Source organism: Pseudorca crassidens, chromosome 9, assembly GCF_039906515.1.
Source record: "Pseudorca crassidens isolate mPseCra1 chromosome 9, mPseCra1.hap1, whole genome shotgun sequence".
Lineage (NCBI taxonomy): Eukaryota > Metazoa > Chordata > Mammalia > Artiodactyla > Delphinidae > Pseudorca > Pseudorca crassidens.
Window position 1 is genome coordinate 9512054 of NC_090304.1, and position 20861 is coordinate 9532914.

The 20861-nt window shown below is 48.5% G+C and overlaps 1 protein-coding gene across 3 annotated transcripts in view; it reads left to right on the forward strand.

The window, feature by feature from the left end:
- AHNAK (AHNAK nucleoprotein) overlaps positions 1-20861 on the forward strand; it is a 118694-nt gene that overhangs the window by 63258 nt on the left and 34575 nt on the right. The window contains exon 6 of one of the 3 annotated variants that reach the window (XM_067748720.1): positions 4316-4668. The exons of the other annotated variants lie outside the window; for them this stretch is intronic. Coding sequence (XP_067604821.1) covers positions 4316-4323 — 8 coding nt within the window. The 3' untranslated portion in view covers positions 4324-4668. Of the gene's footprint in view, positions 1-4315; positions 4669-20861 lie in introns of those variants that run through there. 3 annotated transcript variants of the gene reach the window in all.

A 20861-nucleotide genomic window follows, 5' to 3' on the forward strand; every position in this document is an offset into this window, starting at 1 on the left:
TCTGACCCCACCTCTCCTTCCCTCATCAGCTCAGGCCACAAGTGTCCCCTTGTTGTGCCGCCTCAGGGCTTCTGAGTTTGTGGAGAACTATGCCTAGAATGTTCTTCCCTTGACAAACTCTTCGCCTTCCAATGTCACGTCTCTAGAGAGCCCTTCTCTGAAAACTTAAAGTAACAAGCCCTTGCTCTCCTGATTCCAGGCGTCACCCATGCCTTTTACCCACTTACTTATCACAGTCTGACACATACGCCCTCCCTAATCTGTTCCTTTCCTTCCTCCTCACTAGAATGTAAGCTTCATGATGTCAGGGGCTTTGTTTGGTTTCCTGTCATATCCTCAGTGCCTGTAACAGTGCCAGGCACACACTAGGTGCTCAGTTAGTATCTGTTCAATGAATGGATGGATGGTGCTCTGAGGTCCCCACCTTAACGGCCCACAGATGTTCCTAGTCTCTGAGAGTCATGCAGACGTATGAAAGTCCCATGGCTACCAGGCTCCAGTCTCATCCTTCTGGCCCAGGGCAGCTTCAAAATGAAGCAAACTGGGTTGATCCCTTTTTGCAGCCCCCTTTAGCCTTAGTAGTTCTTGTAAATGCCCCTGATCACTGCAAGGATTTATCCTATAACAAACAGCCCTTCAAAAACCTGTGCCAAAAAACCCAAAACAAAACAAAAAACAAACCTGTGTCGTATCTGAGTTCCCCAAACTGGACTCTGTGGGCATCTTCTCAGGGGCTCAAGGAGTCTACACAAATCAAATAGTGTTTTTACATTTTGATGACAATCTGAGGGGAAAAAAGTCAACAAATTCTTGGTCTTTCGATGACTGCCTTACAGCTGAGGAGTGTCATATGAGTGGTTCCAGGGTGGTTGCATTTGTGTGTGTGGTATTCTTGGTGCCCAGGGATGCCCTGAAGTGATGGTCTTTCATTTTTATTTGTTCAAACTGGGGTCGCTGGTTCGTGAATGTCTTCTTGCAAATCCATGATAATTTTTTTTTCCCTGTAAATGTGTCTGAAAGATATGTATTCAGACTGCACAGCTAATAACCCTGAGCTACTGTGCAGGCTGAAATACAACACCAGGCTAGAAATCTTCCAGGCTCCAGGCCTCGATTTTACGTGGGTCTGAGTCAGCCTAGGGCAACAGGGTATGAAGCAGAGGCAAGAATATTGGTCTTAGAGTCAGGAGACTGGAGGTGGCACCAATCTCGGTCTCTGAACTAACCGTGTGACCCTGGGTTTGTTGGCCCACCTTTGTGGGTTTCATTCTTCCTCTATAAAATGAACCAGAGAATCTGAGTCTCTTCCAACCCTGACAGTCTCTTTTGTGAGACATGTTGGGGAGAAATGCCCATTTGGACACCAGGAAAAATACATTGTTGGCACCAAACCCTGGCGCCACCAGGACTGGCCATGAGGATAATAGTGACACTTACTGAGGTGTCCATTCAAGGCTCGTCTTCTCTGAGTGGACTTTGCTGAGGATTCTACCTAGAAATCCCACCTCCATCTCTATCCTTTTTACCCTAGTTGATTTTTCTTCATATTCTTCTCCTGTGCTTTTGAGGAAATCTGACCTTTATTAAGGTTATTTCTTATTATCTGTCTTCTCCTTCTAAAATTAAACTCTATAAGGGAGAGTTTTTTTTTTTTTTGTGCAAGACTGTGCTCCAGTGCCTTGGAATGGTGTCTGTCCCTTACTGGGTACCTGATCAACATTTTCTGAATGATTTGGGCACCTCCTCTGCTTTGGGTCCTGTGCAAGGTGCTTTACATTTTAATCAATAAGTGCATGAAGTAAGTATTATTATTAGCCTTGTGTATTGGCTGAGAAAACTGAGGCTTCACAAAAATCAGGTAACTTGCCTGTAAGTGTCACAGCTGAAACTTAAACCTGGGTAAGTTGCACACCTTGTTGTATTCATCCTTAGCTTTGGCACCTCTCAGCCAGGAGGGCTCTAGTGCCAAATGCATGAAGCACAGAGGGGCTATTCTGTGGCTCCGGTTTTTTTCCTTCTTTTGTGCAGCTCTGTGTACAGGGAAGGGGAAATTAAACTCTCATTTATTGAAGAGACTGTCTTTTTCCCATTGTATAGTCTTGGCTCCTTTGTTGTAAGTTAATTAACCATAAATGCATGGTTTAATTTCTGGGCTCTCTATTCTGTTCCATTGATCTATGTGTCTGTTTTATGCCAATGCCATACTGTTTTGATTACTACAGCTTTGTAATATAGTTTAAAATCAGGATGTGGGGTGCCTCCAGCTTTCTTCCTTCTCAAGATTTCTTTGGTTATTTGGAGACTTTTGTGATTCCATAAAAATTTTGGGATTTTCTTTTTCTATTTATGTGAAAAATGCCTTTGGAATTTTGATGGGGATTGCTTTGAATCTATAGAGTGCTTTGGGTAGTATTGATGGAAATCAAACTCTCAGAGTCCTCCTTGACTGCCTTTGCTTGCTCTGACTGCGCAAAGAACTCACTGTGCAGAATTGCAGAACTGGGTGGTTTGTTAGCTATACTCTGTTTCCACCAATCCCTTCATTTTAAAGTGGAAGAAACGGAGACCTAAAACAGCTGAGTGCCACATAACTCCTGTATTGTCTTGATCTATGGACTGATTCATGAGCTTTCAGTGGTCTGGGTGGTAAACCAGAAGGCCCTTGGCAGCAAAGCTGGGAGCCTGCACAGTGTCAGGGGCCCACCCCACCTTGATACTATGGCCATCTGCTGGCCCCTTGGGCCCTGGGCCTTCGGGGTCTTCTGTTACTTGGGTGCTGTTCAGTTTCCAGGGAGCAGACACTGGCTGAGGGCCCTGCCTCTGGTCAGACCACCCCCCCAGACAGTGCTTCTTGATGTGAAAACCATGTCTGTCAAAATGTCATCTTCTTGGTGTTCAAATGTTCCAGGAGGATGGGTTTCAGGACCATTCTGTGGGCATTTTCATGTCTTCCTGTTCCTGACATGTTGTCCCTATCTTTTCCCTCCTGGGTCTCTTAGGGGTTAAATGCTACCAGGAAGAAACAGGGCAAGTTCTCCCCCTTATGCTGAAAGTAAAGAATGAGGAATAGTTTCTGTTCATGAATAAGCTATTGCTTATTGATGTTCTGATCACAGAAAAAATGTTCTTGTTCCTGTTTGTTACACATGAAATTGCAGCGAACAGTACAAGACTGACTATAATTAAGTACTTGAGTGATGTGGTCTCTATTATACCAGGTGTAGAAATTCAGGGGAAAGAGTCTTGGAGAGGGATGAAATGGCCACGTAATAATAAAAATGAAATAAGAACTAACCCTTATCAAGTGCTTTCTATGTGTCGGACACAATACAAATGTTTTACGTGACTTGAACTCATTTAATCTTCTCAATAACCCTGCGAACCCTGTTCATCTCCATTTTCCAGTGGAGGAACCTGAGGCACAGAAAGACTGAGTAATTTGTTCAAAGTCATACAGAGCTGGAAGTGCAAAGCCAGGATTTGAATCCAGACAGCCTGGCTCCAGCGTCTTTTCCCTTAAATACTGCACCTAATGGCCTGGATGGAGGCTTTGTGAAGGAGATGAGACTTGAGCTGGACCTTGAAGAAGGAAAGGTCTGACAGCGTGGGGACCTATCTGAGTGATGGAGTGGGCATGGCAGACCCCAACAGGGAGGAAGGGACTGGCCTCACTCGGCAGAGTGCATGTACTGGGGAGCAGCAGGGAAGACGGCGGGGCAGTAAGTTGGGAACAGATTATAAAAGGTCTTAGCATCTAGTCAGAGGGTTTAGACTTGATCTGGAAGGACCCAGCCTTTGAAGTGTGCTGAAGGATGACTTGCTAGAAGCAGAGGTTTGGGGAGGTTTTTTTGGTGGCAGTGGTAGGTCTGAGGGTAGGAGGTGCGGAGGCAGGAATGAGGCGCCGGAGGGTCGAGCCTAGAATGCTGGTCTCAGCTGGGCCAGCTTGGGAGGGAAGATGCATGCAGAGTGGGAGAGACAGGGGACAGACCGGAAGGGCTCTCACCACCTGAGATCACCATGATGCAGTGACATTCTGGGCAAGCAGGGGCCCCGCACCCCAGAGCTGCACACACCTGGCCCAGGAGTGGGCCAGGTGGCTGCCCCAGCACTAAGAAGTATGCCTGAACTGCCCCGCATCTGTCTGCCCTGCTCCACCCTCAGAGCACAAAAGGGCTGCGCTTCCCCTGCACCCTCCAAGTCCTGCACACCTTTCTCGTGGCCACACCAACCTAGGACCCCACAGGGAGGGGAATTCTGGAAATTCCACATACAGAGCAGATTCACTTTTCTTTCACTCTTCTCTTTCCCTCCTCAGCGATTTGACTGAAAGGGCTTCCACAGATGCAGCATAAATTTTCTCAGCGAATCAGTTGTAGCCAAACATCATATCTGAGGATCTCCCACCCTCCCTGCAAGTTCGTAATAATTCTCACCTCTTCTCTGAACTTCCTGAAGTTTCATCTGTGCCACTCCCATCCGGGGCACGTGGTTTTCTACAGCTGCATCTTCTGTACGAGTTTGCTTGGGCCTCCAGGACCAGATGGCTGAGCAGCAGACATTTGTTTTTCACGAACCTGGAGGCTAGAAGTCCAAGATCGAGGTGTGGCAGGGTGGGTTTCTCGAGGCCCCTCTCCTTGGCTTATAAATGACGGTCTTTTCCTGTCTCCACGCGGTCGTCCCTCTGTAACTGTCTGTGACCTTATTTCCTCTTGTTATAAGCACACCGGGGTCATATGGGGTTAGGGCCCACCCTAGTGATCTGATTTTAACTTAACTGCTTCTTTAAAGACCATCTTCAAATGCAGTCACTTTCTGAGGTACTGGAGGTACTTCTACATGTGAATTTGGGGGGCAGGGCCCACAATTCAGCCCATAACACCTTCCTTCTCGTGCAAGTTACCTCAGGGTGAAGGGTCAGCCCAGCAACTACCCAGGCTGCGCTGTTCTTACATCCAGTCCCTCATGAGGGACAGCCTCTGGGCTTTTCTGTGAAGGGCGTTATTTACTGAGGCCCGGTTTCCTACGCAGTGTCGTCGCAGTGTCGTCCTTCTCCAGGCCAGGAGCTTTCTCCACGCAGGCATTCCAACTTGGTCAGATCCGAAAGTAGTAAATCCAGGGGAGATTTTTTTTTTTTTTTTTTTTTTTTACTGTGTGCAGAATTCCTGGCATAGCAGAGAGCTCAGGAAGGAAGGCCCTGTTTGGGGCCAGAGATCAAGGCTTTGGAGGCTTACCCCTCTGAGAAAGCGTTAGGCCCTCCTCTCACTAATCCTGTTTGCTCCATTAGCCTCTGAATTGATGTACCTAGAATGACGCACTTTGTCACAACCAATGATTTAATGTAACCCTTGAGCTTTTTTTCCCCCCACCCTTAGAGTACCAGTCACTGGGGGATCTAGAAAGGAGTAGAGAGGCAAGATTGGCAAAGGGGAGGGTTCTGTGGCTCTCAGGGTCCAGGACAGGTCACTGGGTCCAGTCTGCTCTCCCAGCGGGCACCCGTGGGGGCCAGAGGGCTGCCCGCCTGGCAGGAGGTGGGGGTCTGGGCGAGGTGAGGCTTCCCAGGCCCTGCCTACTGTCCTCCTGCTGGAAGTGGGGAGGGAGCGGGTGACAGCCTTCTACAGATCCGGCAGAATCGAGCCACAAGGGCACCGGGCATCTTCCTCCCTCTTCTCTAGATTCCAGCTCCCAGGCAGCGGCCAAAGTTGCCATCGCTTTTTATTAAAGTGAAAAACACTTCACTGAAGTGAAATATTCGAGATATGAATATTCTCCAAAGCCATTTTGGAGATTTTTCAAGAATAGTTTCTTAGGCAAAACAGGGAAAAGGACAAGATTGCACGCAGGGCTGGATGACCCACTTGGAGAGCCGGTTCTAGAAAGAGGACTTTGATTTGATGCTACGGCCTCACGTAGAGGGAAGGAAGGGAGCGGGAGGGTTGGGTTGGAGGGCTGGAGGCCTGGCCCTTCTCCAGGGTGTCCTCCTTGGTACGTGACAGGCCCTTGGGGAGACACCTTAATAAAGGGGTCGCGAGCAGCCTGGCAGCCTTCTGACCCTCCTGGTACCCAAGACAAAAGTGTTAGCCTGAAGTGACTCTTTAGGTAGCTTCCTAGCACATTTACCCCTTTACAGACCCCAAACTACGCAAGTAAGTGGATCTCTTTTAAAAAGATAAAGGTATTAAAAACATCCAACTATCTTATTACGGTAAGTGCTGAAGGAGATGCACTTTGTAATCTTAGCTGTCACATTAGTGAAACACTTTTATCCCAAAAGGCCTGGGAGGTATTATTTTAAAGCTATTTTTGTACTAGTGTAGACTTTCTTCTTTTCTAAACATGGCTAGAGTGGTCAGTTTGGGAAAAGTAGAAGAGGAGAAAAAAGGAAAAGAAGAGACACTTTCCTACCAGCGCTCTCCGGAGGTCTAGAAGCTGGTAGAAATGGCCTGAGTGAGAGCTGAACCAAGGGCCCTGGGTCGGTGGCGGAGGCCGGGAGGGGCACTGGCAGGGCCGGAGGGGTCGAGTTTTGGTGTGAGGCGGCCTTGGGGCCTGCCCCACCCCCCTCCCAGCCCCTGGGCTCTTGCTGAGAGGAATGGAATGTGTGTGCCGACCGGACCTGCCAAGCCGAGGCCTCTGAGAAGTCAGGACCCTCCTTACCTATTGCCAGATGTTGTTTCTGGCAGGTAACTCTTGGGAGGCCTGAGCATGGGGGAAGGGAGACCCCTGCGGTGTGCAGGCGCAGGGACTTGAGGGATGACGGAGGGCAGGTCCCGGCTCAGCTTGGTACCCAGGCTGCTCGGGAAGTGTTTGTGGACCGACTGTCAAGTTCACTTTTGTTGGGCAGCTCCCACACTCCTGGCACATTGCATTCCTCCTCTAGTGTAATCCGCACAAGAACAGGTGAGGAAAGTCTCATGTCCATTTCCAGACAGGGGACTTTGGGATCCGTACGTTCTGTGACTTGACTGAGGTCACACAGCTAAGAGGCCGTGACATTCCCGGCTCTCATGCTGAGGGGGCATAAGAACCACTGGGGAGCTGGTTAAAAACGTGGGTTTCCCCGCACCACTCAAGATTCTGATTTTGTCATAGCATTTTTTTAAAACTGTGGTAAAATACACAGAATAGAAAATTTACCGTTTAACCATTTTGAGTGTATCGTTCAGTGGCATTAAGTACATTCGCATGGCTCTGCAACCATCACCACCAACCATCTCCAGAACTTTTTTCATCTCCCCAAACTGAAACTCTGCCCCCATTAAACAACCACGCCCCTCCCCCTCCCCCAGTCCCTGGTGACCTCCGCTCTACTTTCCGTCTCTGAATTTGACTACTCTAGGGACCTCTGTAAGTGGAATCGTGTAGTCTGTGTCCTTTTGTGTCTGGCTTATTTCACTGTCACAGTATTTTAAACAAGGGCCCCTGGCAATCCTCATGTAGGGGTCTGGACCTCTCTGAGGAATTCTGGCCGAGGCTGGGAGGCGGGTGAGGGGAAATGCCTTCCTGGCACAGGCTTTGCTGGCTGAGTTTATATGCATGGGAGGGCTGGGATGAGTCAGGGAGTGCTGGTGGAGAGGTAGGAAGTGGGAGGTGACGGTATGGTGTCAGAGGGACGCTGGGGTGGGCAGTGGCTGGTTTCTGGCAGGCATTGCTTAGGGTAGGGTGTTGACCAAGGCCTAAGAGCTCAGGGCGGGAGGACGGGAGGGACAATTGTGTGGACTGGTCAGTTCAGGGAAGGCTCCCCGTTTCTTCTTAGCTTCTCTTTCTCCTAACTGCTAAGGAGGATGGAGGTGAGGCGCGCATACACTGCGCCTGCGCACGCATCGCACTCTCCCGCCCCCCAACCCCCCCCCTCGACCTGGCTGCGGTCTGCCTGGCCTCCTATTGGTTGCCTGGCCCCGGGCCGGTCTCCCTCCGTCTCTGTACCTCTCTTTCCCCATTTATGACATTTATAGTTACAGTACCAATCGCATAGGTGTGTCGTAAGGATTAAATGAGAGAATTCCTGCAAGGGCTTAGAACAGTGCTTGGCACAGATTAAGCGGCCAATCAATACCCAGCATAACGCAGAGGTTTCTGGTGGGGCTGTGATTTGCCCCGACTGTTTGTTTTTTTCATAGTAACGTAAATACAGACTCGGAGAGGAGGTGGAGGACTTGTAGCCGCAGGGTGTACTGATAACACGGGTAGTGAGGGTGGGCGCTGGTGGGTGGTCCCCTTGCCAGCCTGAGCCCGTGCCACGTCTTCTGCTTGGTTTCAGCCTCTCTTTCTCTCAGCCATATGACTAAGAGGTCGTCGGCAAACCGGGAAGAGTGTTCTTACCAGAACCCTACCATGCTGGCACTCTGATCTCAGACTTTCAGCTTCCACAGCTGTGAGACAGATTACTGTCGTTTAAGCCACCCCGTCTATGGTATACAGTGTTTGTCATAGCAGCCTAAACCGACTGAGACACAAGGGATGGGGCTAAACATCCTACAGTGCACAGACCCGTCTCCCACAGCAAAGAATTATCCAGCGCAAAATGTTTATTTTATTTTATTTTGGCTGCGCCAGGTCTTAGTTGTGGCACGAGGGGTCTGTAGTTGCAGCATGCGGACTTCTTAGTTGTAGCATATGGAATCTAGATTCCCGACCAGGGATCGAAACCGGGTCCAGGCCCCCTGCATCGGGAGCGCGGAGTCTTACCCACTGGACCACCAGGGAAGTCCCAGCACGAAATGTCTGAAATGTCGCTTCGAGACACTCTGCTCAATGGTAGCTTTTTTTTTTTTTTTTTTTAAATATTTATTTATTTGGCTGCACCGAGTCTTAGTTGCGGCACACAGGATCTTTAGTTGCGGCATGTGGGATCTAGTTCCCTGATCGAACCTGGGCCCCCTGCATTGGGAGCGTGGAGTCTTAACCACTGGACCACTTAACCACCAGGGAAGTCCTGCTCTAGGGTAGCTCGAACTGTGCTTGCAGCCAGAAAGCACTCCTGCAAGGACTGCCGGCATCCCCATAGTTCCAGATGGTGACCCTTTTGTCCTCATCCCTATGGCTGCAGGAGGCTGACGCTCATGCCCAACTTCTCCCGTAGTGGTGCAAATAAGCTCAGAAGTTCTTTAACTTGCAGTGGTAGACCACTGGTGGAGCCGGCATCTGGGGCGTGGCAGGGAGGGTTAGGCCCGAGGGGTTGCAACAGACCCATCATCTCGTATTATCTATGTATTGAATTGACATTCACCAACTGGGTTAGCACAGGGTTACTGTGGATAACTGGGCTGTTTAGAAGTCCCACTGCTCCCCCCTCCCCCACCCGGAAAGAACAGAGATCAGTTGAAGATTGTCAGGAGATGATGATCTGCTGCAAATGGTCATTCACAAAGTTATTGACCTGCCCACCTGCGATGGCCACTCATTGGACCCTTGACTCAGCACTCAAGCCTCACTCCGTGGCTGCATGACAAAGCAATTGGATGAGGCGATGAGTTTTAAACTTCTCAACTTTTGTGGTTTTGGTGGCTAGGAACCAGAGCCCTAGTTACAGGAGTGTTTTCTAATCTCTATGGGGTTTTTCCGTGTAATTTTCGGTTTATGATCCAGCGCTCATACGTGGATGAGCTGTACTTTCTGCTTTCCCCGTGTTGTCCACTTTGTAAACTTGAATGGTTTCATGTGTCACCTTCTCTGTCCCTGACACCTCTCCCTCTTGTGGAATGACCTGTTCCTTTACTTGTACCCACACAGCCCGTTATGCTGTGAGAGCCCATAGCTCTCATTATAGTCTGGTTATGTCAATATAATCCCAATATAAGGAATATAACTCACATAATTCTCCCCAATGGAAGAAGATTCTGGAGGGGAGGGACTACATGTTTTCTCATCCTTGAGCCCTCAGTACCGGGGCTGGGTCTGACCCAGGATCAGGCTGCAGGAAATGTTTACTGAGCTGAACTGAACTTCAAAAGAGTAAAGCGTGTGCAACAATTTGATGGTGAAAATGGCAGATCTGGGCCACTCGATATATACATGGAGGAAAGAAAGACACTGCAGCAAGTTCTAGCAGGGTATGTGGAAACTGCCTGAGAGCGTGTCCATCTTTCTTTTTCCAACCAACTACAGCTGCTAGCATGCATTCCTCAGCGTCAAAAGGCTTGAGTGTTTCAAGATGCATTTTTGGAATGCTGGGCTAGCCATCGAGAATTTAAGATGTTTATAGGATATGCTTTCTGGTGAGATCACTGCAAAAGTTTGAATTGTAGAATATGAATTTTCTTTTAAAGAAATGCAATTATATTACTTTGAAGACTATACTAAGTGTAATTGAACTAAGCTGAGAGGAAGGACCTAGGCTTTGCATAACCACCAAGTAAACTAGGTCTTTTAGAAGAGAAACTTGGGGACCTTAATGAGTATACAAATGATTCATAATTAGCAGGCATGTTGTTTGTAAATAGTTTATTATCCCACATAGTTTAAATGCTTCCTCATTTTAGATATACGATCAATTTGCTTAATAGCCTCTGTTTAAACGATCACAAATACTGGATCAGGGATATTTAAAATTTTTTTATTTTTTATTTTATTTATTTTTGGCTGCGTTGGGTCTTTGTTGCTGCGTGCGGGCTTTCTCTAGTTGCGGTGAACGGGGGCTACTCTTCGTTGCGGTGCGCGGGCTTCTCATTGCAGTGGCTTCTCTTGTTGCGGAGCACGGACTCTAGGCGCACGGGCTTCAGTACTTGCGGCATGCGGGCTTTAGAGCACAGGCTCAGTAGTTGTAGCGCACGGGCTTAGCTGCTCCGTGGCATGTGGGGTCTTCCCGGACCAGGGCTCGGACCCATGTCCCCTGCATTGGCAGGCGGATTCTTAACCGCTGCGCCACAAGGGAAGTCCCGGCATGTTTGAATTGATACGTTTTTGTTTCATTCATTGATCTAACCAGTATTTATTGAAAGCCCATTATGTTCCAGACCCTGGGCATAGCAATGAGCAAAATCAAGTCCTTGTCTTCTTGGAACATTCTAGTGAGGCGAGGCGTGATAAGGGTTGCAAAAATCCAGATGGCTACTATTCTGTATAATTAACTTGTTTCAACGTAAGGCACTTTTGTGTTGTCCTGGAATAGCTAAAGATGGATACATCATTAGAAACACATTCCTGGTCTATAGGACTTGGAGATAAAATCAGAGAGAATGACACCTTCACCCTCACCTTGGATTTCTCCCATTAGGGACTGCTCACACTTATAGTGCAAAACCACATCACCCTTTGGTTCATCCGCAGAAATGCGCTGGTGGCTTGTTTATACCCAACACTTCTTTGCAATTAACAATTACAGTGATTTGCACGAGCAACGATTCAACACTCATGGGAGTAAAAAGTCATTTTCAGGCTTGATTCCACTGACCTTCATATCAGAGGAGCTCAGCCGGATTGCCAGTTTTTACTTATTCTGCCCATTCTTTTGGCAGATTTTAGAGAGCAGATATTTTCAGAGTTGGTGATTCGAAAAGTAGCAAAATATATGGATTTGGAGTGAGAGGGCCTGGATTCACGTTATCCACCCGCCATTTATTGGTCAGGTGACCTTATGAAGCTCCTCTAACCTGTAGACCTTAGTTTCATCATAAAAATGTGGCTAAAACTGCCTGTGCTGGTTACTTCGGGGGTGTAAGTGATTTATAATAATTTATAAATGAAAGTGTCCCATGTTGAATGAACATGGGCCGTTGCTATGATAATTTATAACACACTTCCATGACTTTCTTCAGTAGTTTTCAGTTCTGTAGCTTTAATAAATAGGGACAGAGAAAACTGCTGACCCGCTGGGCGTGGCAGCTGAGTTTTCAATAACTGTTAGTCCTAAGGAGGGATGAGGTGTAGGGCTAGAGACCAGAGATGAAATGAGAGGGGAGGGCAGGTGTGGTGGGAGTGAGGAACAGCTGGTGGCTGGGCGGGGGTCTGTGGTTATAGAGGGAAAGTTCTTTTTTTTTTTTTGTTAATTATTTTATTGAAGTATAATTGATTTACCATGTTGTGGCAATCTCAGCTGTACAGAAAAGTGACTCAGTTATACACACACACACATTCTTTTTTTAACATTCTTTTCCATGATGGTTTATCCCAGGATATTGAATATAGTTCCCTGTGCTATACAGTAGGTCTTTGTTTTTTATCCATCCTATATATAATAGTTTACATCTGCTAATCCCACACTTCCCTCCCCCACCAACCTCCCCCTTGGCAACCACAAGTCTGTTCTCTATGTCTGTGAGTCTGTTTCTGTTTTGTAGATAGGTTCATTTGTGCCATGTTTTAGATTCCACATATAAGTGATATCATATGGTATTTGTCTTTCTGACTTACTTAACTTAGCATGATAATCTCTAGTTGCATCCATGTAGCTGCAAGTGGCATTATTTCGTTCTTTTTTATGGCTGAGTAGTATTCCATTGTGTGTATGTACCACATCTTCTTCATCCATTCATCTGTCGATGGACATTTAGGTTGTTTCCATGTCTTGGCTATTGTGAATAGTGCTGCTATGAACATAAGCGTGCGTGTATCTTTTTGAATTATAGTTTTGTCCGGGAATATTGCTGAATCATATGTTAATTCTATTTTTAGTTTTCTGAGGAAGCTCCACACTGTTTTCCACAGTGGCTGCACCAACTTACATTCCTACCAGCAGTGTAGGAGGGTTATAGAGGGAAAGTTCTGCATGTAATGAAAGTGGAGTAGTTTCAGGCCCTCTTAAGCCCTAGGGTGCCACCTAGCAATGGGGTTGCTGAGACGAGGTCCCAGCTACCCTGTTTTAGAATGCAGGAGGCCAAGAGGCCGTTTTAGAAAGACTTCTATTTAAAAGTTTAAATGTCTATCCCTTAAAGGTTTCATCTTCAGCCATTCAGGAAATTCTACTCTATAAAGTGACTCATTCATTCCCCGAGGGTTCCACAACGCCAAGGTTTTACTGGGCCAACCACAGAGACGTCCATTCCTGGAAGATTGTTCCCATTTTGTCATGGACTTGGAGGGAATATTTTTGAATTCTCAATTATGGAGAACTCAAAACACTTTTTTAGAAATTAGTTCTAAAATCCTTAGGTATTGTCCTTCTCTTACTCTTGAGTATGAAAATTGGAAATGTCTTATGCTCTCCAGATTAAATAATCTTAATGTGCTTAAAAAGGCAATTTAGATTCCAACCCTACTGCGATACAGACACCCCCTCTCCAGGACATCCCAACCACCTTCCCTCCAGTTAGTGGGGGATCCTTTGATCTTCTTTCTTTCTTTTTTTTTTAATAAATTTATCTTTTTTTTAATAAATTTATTTATTTATTTACTTTTTATTTTTGGCTGTGTTGCGTCTTTACTGCTGTGCGTGGGCTTTCTCTAGTTGCAGTGAGCAGAGGCTACTCTTCATCGCGGTGCGCGGGCTTCTCATTGTCGTGGCTTCTGTTGTTTTGGAGCTCGGGGTCCAGGTGCACAAGCTTCAGTAGTTGTGGCACACTGGCTCAGTAGTTGTGGCCTGCGGGCTCTAGAGCGCAGGCTCAATAGTTGTGGTGCACGGGCTTAGTTGCTCCGCGGCATGTGGGATCTTCCCGGACCAGGGCTCGATCCCGTGTCCCTTGCATTGGCAGACGGATTCTCAGCCACTGCGCCACCAGGGAAGCCCTGATCTTCTTTCTGTAATCTCATCCTCAACCTTAAAATCCCACTGTCCTCACCTCTCTGCTTCCAAAGCTCAGGGCTTAGCTTCCTGCTCTTCTCTATCCACTAAAGAAAGGCTTATTTTCCCTTGAATCATTTTTTTCTTTTTTTATTGAAGGATAGTTGGTTTACAATACTGTGTTAGGTTCAGGTGTACAGCAAAGTGATTTGGTTACATATATACACATATATATAAAAAAAAATTCTTTTCCATTATAGTTTATTACAAGATAGTGAATACTGTTCCCTGGGCTGTATGATCATTTTTTAAAGATATGACAAAAAAGCCAAGTTTTTACCAATTATTTCAGACAACTCAAAACTGTTGAAAGGGAAAAGTGGGCGTCACCCCCGATGCCCTCTCCAAGGTAAGCCCCACTTGGCCTGGGTATGCACTCTTTCTGGAAAGCTCTCCCAGGCTGAAGGCTTCGGGACAGGGTCTCTGGATCCAAGTGTCCAGCTCTTTGTGGTCCAGCCCACATTTCTGCTGGACACTGTCACGTGAGTCCCTCATTTCAGGTACAGCAAACCTTAAGATCTGCTGGCGAATCCACTTCTATAGCCACTGTGGACAGGCATTAAGTGACCTGCAAGACAGGTTTCCTGTATGTAACCGTGGGAACTACCTTGGACCTCTGTGTGCCTCAGTTTCCTCATCTGTAACGTGGGTTAGAGCACCATGATCCCTCACACACTCTTTCGCTCTGATCAGTCTATGCGTCCAGCCCCCTCCTCAATTAATATTTCTAGTTTCCCTTCCTGCACGGGTCATTTTTTTTTGCCCAGCAGAAGGGCTTGTGGAGGAGTGTGGAGAACAGGAAGACTGAGGTCACCTTTGGGCTGTTAGCTGTGTGACCCTGCCAATCATGTGGTCCTCTGGACCTTAGTTTTCTCATCCGAGAAATGGGGGACTAGGGCTGTCTGATCTCCAGGAGACGTTCTGGTTCTCCTCTGAACCCCATGATTCTCATGACCTCCTCCTGCCCAGGGTGGCCCCTCTGATCCTGAGGGAACAGTCAGCTCAGCGTAGGTGTGTGCTTCTTTCAGCACACAGTGGCAATGGTAGGTTTTGGGGAGGGGCAGTCTGGGGAAGATGGGCCCTTCTCTAGAGCCCCTGAGTCAGTCCCTCGCGCTCTGACTTCCTTTTTTCCTTTGAAGCGTTGTGAAATCTCAGCATATCGCCCGCGCTCACGTTCGGCTCTGAGAGCATCCCAACGCCGTTCCAATCCCAAGTACGAGTGATTTGGAGATGCGTCCTTGCGTGGGGTTTTGAAGGGGCTATAGGATAACCAGGCATCCCGGCTTGCCCTGGACTGTCCTGGCTTTAGCCCTGGAAGTCGCATGTCCCAGGAAAGCCCTCAGTCCACACCAGGCTGGTTGGTTCCCCTCCCTGTGGTCCCCATCAGGGCCTGGCTGATTTCCCCAGTGGGACGGGCCACGGTTAAATAAAGGAGTCAGCAGGGCAGTGAGTCTCAGAATCAGCTGGGGTTCTGGACACATACAGATTCCTGGGCCCCATCCTGGAGGGTCTGAGTCAGTAGATCTGAAGGGGGGGGCAGGAATTTGATGTGATCAGGCCCCCAGGTGGGTCTGGGGCAGGTGGTTCAGGTTCCACACCTGCTAGGCTTGGGGAAATGGAGGAGACAGAGTCAGCTCCTGCTCTTCTGACACAGGCAGGAGCCAGGTAGAGCCAGAACTCCCTCTGATACGCAGGGGAACGAAATCAGAGCTGTAAAGTGAGTAACGTGAGTACTGGCCAATGTTTTTCCCTCCTCCCACCCTCCAAAGTCATTCAGTGCTTACAAAGCTTGGCTTTGTTCATTATGAGGGCTGACGTGGCATGCTTTGGCAGGGGGTCTGCACAGAGAGTGGGTTAGTTGCCAGAAATGGCCATCGCCTGAGGCTCGCATCAGACTCTCCTGTCTCAAAACACCCCTGCACCGGGTGACCCCTCTGGTGAGGGGACTGAGGGGGACCATCACTAAAGCCCCTTGCGGCTCTGATGTTCTGGCCCCGGGCGGTGAGGAAGTAGCCCTGTCCTTATTCTTGGTGGGCAGCTGTCACTGCTGTCGCTTACAAACTAAGCCTTATTCTAAGGTGAAGTGATGCTCTGGTGTCCTCAAGGGCCCTTAGTGATAGGGTTGGTGGAACAGGACCTGGAGGTCGGGTGGCCGTAAAGGGCTCACTTATCCTCTGGGTTCGGGGATGCTCCCTTGTCCCTGATGCCAAAGGATAAAGTGGCAGAGATGTCCTTTTTTTTTCTTTTTCTAATTGAAGTATAGTTAACTTACAATGTTGTGTTAGTTTCAGGTGTACAGCAAAGTGACTCAGATATATATATATATATTTTTTTTCTTTTTTTCAGATTCTTTTCCCTTATAGTTTATTACTAAATATTGAGCATAGTTCCTGATGTCTTGTTATTCACGCCTCGCGTTGTTATTTCGATGGTTTGGTTTTCCACAGTCTCTCTGTCCATGGTCATTCTGAGGGTGCTGCCTGGTGGTGGAAGATGGTATCCTTTCCAAACCCTTTGGTGGCCTCAGAGTTAACTTAGAGCTTCTGACTGGGCACATGGCAGTGCGTTTAGACACAGTCCTCTTGCTGAGATGTGTTCCAGGAGCAGCGCCCCTACATCCGGACCTACAATTCAAACTCCAGCTCCTGCTTCCAGTCTCCTCCAGTCCCCACTCCTCTGGGTGAGCTGAAACCCCCCTGAGGGCTCTCTCCCCTCCTGTGGACACCAGACTGTGACCTTCTTGGAAGACAGTGGTGCAGTGCCAAGTTCAAGTCCTGGGTTCAAATTCTGGCTCTGCTATTGACTAGCTGGGTCTCCAAGATAAAAACATGGCAGGGACTGTGATGGTTCTAATGAGGCAGTCGCTAGGAGACTGTTCTGCCAGTTCCTTCCCACCTTCCCCACCCCTCAAATAATAGCAACTAGCAAGAAACTACAGGAATCTAACAGACCCTTAATCCACTAACCCCCTCTGCAGACAATGCAAAGGAACAGGCTGTGCAGCATCGTGGGTAGGACCTCTGGCTCCAGAGAGGGGCTGCCTGCATCCAGTTCCAGCCCCCCCACCCCCTACAAGCTGTTCTTCCTTAGCCTCAGTTTTCCCCTTGCCTTGTAGATAGGGTTGTGTTATTAAATGAGGGACCATATGTGAAGTGTTTGGCACGGTGCCTGGCACGTTGTAAGTGCTCAATAAACGTTAGCCATTGCTATTTTTGTTACTGTTGCTATTGTCTGCTTTAGAGAGGGCCCCCTGGCATGCTGGGTATTGGCTGGTGTGAGTGAACTGTGCCAATAAAGCCAACCCCGGCCAGAGATGGATGCTTAATAGGATGTATGGCCAGCATCTGCCGCGCCCTCCCCGGTTGCCGTGGTTACTGACCTGGGCACCTGGTTCTCTCTCTGTTGCTGGTGCCTCTCCAGCTCAGGTCTAGGTGACGCCATTCCAGCCTGGTGTCGTTCCATGACTGCTTCTCTGCAGTCCCCTCCTGGACGCTCTGGTTTCAGTTTTGCTCCAGCTGAGCAGAGGCAGACCCCACAGGTGACAGAGTGAAGGGTGAACTGGAGGGACCAAAGGCCAGGTGTTGGTTGAAAATCTCCAGGGGAGGCACGGTGAAGGCTGGAAGGGCACGAGCCATGGCAAGGGAGAGAGGACAGCTTTAAGAAGTGTTCTGAATTTAGAACTAATAGGATGTGGCATTCTAACACATGAAGAGAAGAGAGGAAGTGAAAAATAAATGATGCTTCTAACTTGAAAAGCCCTATTCTATTCTTTCTATGCTTTACTCAATGGATCGCATCAATTCCTGTGACTTTAAAGACCGTTTCTAGGCTGATAATCTCCGAATTCTCAATTCCTTGAGCTCCAGCCTTGCCCCCTTCACTTGGATGTCTCTGGAGGCATTTCAAACTCAGCATTTCCAAAATGAAACTCCAAAAATGGCTTGCCTCCCTCATTCCCACATTCTTTTCTCCATCTCAGTAAATTGCGCTACTCTCCCTTGTGTCCAAGGTAGAACATATGAGTGTCATCCTCCATGCCTCCCTTTTCCCCATCCCTTGTATCCCACTCACCAGCAAGTCCCATCATGTGCATCTTGGGACTACATCACAAAGGAAACACACCACCTCTCTCCATCTCTACTGCCACCATCCAAGGCCAAGCCACCACCCTCTCTCACCTGGGAGACTGTGAGTCCACATTGGGCTCCTGCTTCCACTCTGGCTCCAAATTCCAGGCATTTGTTTTAGGAACACAAATTTGACTGTTCATCCTCTTACCCAGTGATTTCCAACTGCACTTAGCATGACAATCACCACCATCCCATGGCTCACACTTTTCTGTCCTGGATCTCACCTTCATCTGACTTCCCACCTCCCATCACTCTTCTTTGGCCTCACTGGCTTCCTTGGGGTCCCCGTGACGTGCCAAGTCTTTCCTTCTTTGGGTCCATCGTGGTTCCCACTGTCATCTTTGCACGGCCAGCTTCTTTTCATCCTTCAAACTTCAGCCTAAGTGTTCCCTCTCAGCTCCCTGCCCAAGACCTAAGGAGACTCAACATCCTTCTCGTCATCCTCTTTATTTATTTTTATTTATTTATGGCAGCGCTGGGTCTTCGTTGCTGCATGTGGACCTTTCTCTAGTTGCGGTGAGAGGGGTCTACCCTTCGTTGTGGTGCGCAGGCTTCTCATTGCGGGGGCCCCTCCTGTTGCGGAGCACGGGCTCTAGGCGCGTGGGCTCAGCAGTTGCGGCTCGAGAGCGCTAGAGCGCAGGCTCAGTAGTTGTGGTGCATGGGCTTCGCTGCTCTGAGGCACGTGGGATCCTCCCGGACCAGGGATCGAACCCGTGTCCCCTGCATTGGCAGGCGGACTCCCAACCACTGCGCCACCAGGGAAGCCCCTCATCATCCTCTTTAGCCAATCATTTCACTCAGAGCACTCACTGTTCACAACTTGACATTTTCACTTGTTCATCTTGTTCATTGTTTGTCTCCCCCACTGGAGTGGCAAGCCTATAGGGCAGCCTGGCACAGAGAAGGTGCCAACAGGCATTTGTTGAATCGATGAACAGGTGGCTGATGGGGCTATGCGCTTAAGGAGCACAGGGGGCCAGGAGAACGCTGATAGTCAAGGGGTGGCAGAGGGGCTGTCAAGGGGACTTGAGACCAAGGGATAGGGAGGTAGTGTCAGTAAAAAGAGAGGAGTACCACATTGGTAGGGTATACTTTTGGCTGCAGGTAACAGCAAAAGTGTCCAGTGGTGATGTAGACAAGAGGGATTATTTTTAAAAATTAAAAAATTAAAGTATAGTTGATTTACAATATCGTGTAAGTTTCAGGTACACAGCACAGCAATTCAGAATATATATATTCTTTTTCAGGTTCTTTTCCCTTATAAGTTATTACATAATATTGAGTGTAGTTCCCTGTGCTATACAGTAGGTCCTTGTTGGTTATCTATTTTATACATAGTGTGTATATGTTAATCCCAACCTCTCAATTTATCCTTCCCCCCACCCCCTTTCCCCTTTGGTAACCATTAGTTTGTTTTCTGTGTCTGTGAGTAAGAGGGATTCTTTTTCTCATGGTTGAGATGGTCAGTAGCAAATCTCCAGTCAGTGCCACTGAGGTCCTTTTGATCTCCCCTCAGCTTCAGGCATCACATCCTCACACGACTGAGTTCAAAGACAGAAAAGGGAGCAACCTGGGCAGACATTGTCCTCACGGCTCCCTCGTATTGGTGGGGGTGGGTGGTGGTAGAGGGGTTGTCCCCAGAAGACCCCCATTTATCTCCCCCTATATCCCGCTGGTCAGAAAGGACCCATGCTGCCCTTGGACCAGAAGCTGTGCCCATCTTGCTGAAATAAAAGAATCTCTTTCCTGTCCTTGAACTAAGCTGGGATTCTGCCAGCGAAGGAGAAGGGAAATGGCTTTGAGTCAGCAACAAGCAGTGCTGGCCCCAAGTACATCTCACAAGGAAGAGTCTTTTCCGTTGGCTTCACTGCTACGGAGAGGTCAAATGGGATGGGTGTTGAGAAGTGGCCGCTGGATTCGATGCTTGTAGACTATTTGTGGCCCTTGAGAGGCAGTTCCCATCGAGTAGCCGGGCTGGGCTGCACCCGGCAGGGGCTTAGGAATCCCTGGGAGAAGCTCAGGAGATGAAAGTGGGCTACCAGGAAGTTTGGAGTTAAAGCGAAGAGGAGGGATGGGACGGTCTCTGGGCACAGGAGGCAGACACAGGAGGTCTGACTTTTCATCCGGGACAGACTTGAAGATGTTTACAGGCGGAGCAAAAGAAGCCAGCAGGAGAGGGAGGGTAGGGATTTTGAAGCAAGATGGGGTCGTTGATTCCTGTGCTCTGAAAGAAGTATGGGAATGGGATCAGTGCACAAGAGGTGGTGGCTGTTACTGGAACAAGTGGGGAGGCTTTTCTGAAGAGACTCAGATGCCTTCTGAGACTGGGGGGAAGGAGGAGGGAAGTGGGGAGGATGGTGAAGACTCCCAGGAGAGACAGAGATTCCTTATTTTCCTTGATGTGACAATGGGCTCACTTAGAGATTGAATTCATGATATTGATCTTTCCATCAACCCATCATTTTAACATCTGATATAATAGACTCTAAAGAGACAGATCACGTTCCTGTGGTCGTACACCGGAAGGTCCAAGGACAAAGCCTATCCCTGAGTTTTCTTGTTCAGATGGACGCAGCCACCCAGGACGTGGTCAGGGGCATGGCTATTGCATGATGCAATCCAGAGGGTGGAGGTCACTTCACACACAGCATGGAGCTGCCAGATCCTGTAGCCGACGGGCAGCAGGGCGGAGAGGGAGAGTCCTGGGCTGCACACAGAGGATTTGGGAGCCAGGTCAGGGTCCCCCACTTACAAGCTGGGGTTCGCGGGCATCTTCCAAGCCTGAGCTTATCTGCTGGGGGGTGGGTTACGGTGCTTGTCTCCTCCCTCCGCTGCCCACAGTTATAAAACGTGCTGGCTTCTCACAGGGATTAAGGGAATGCCTTCTTGCCCCGTCACCGCCCCTCTATGGGGAGTTTGGACCCTGCTCAGTAGCCCCTGGAATAGGATGGTACTTTCTTCCCCATTAGCCCTGGCCTGTCACTTCTGAAATCCTTCCCCTTGTGTTTCACGGGATGATG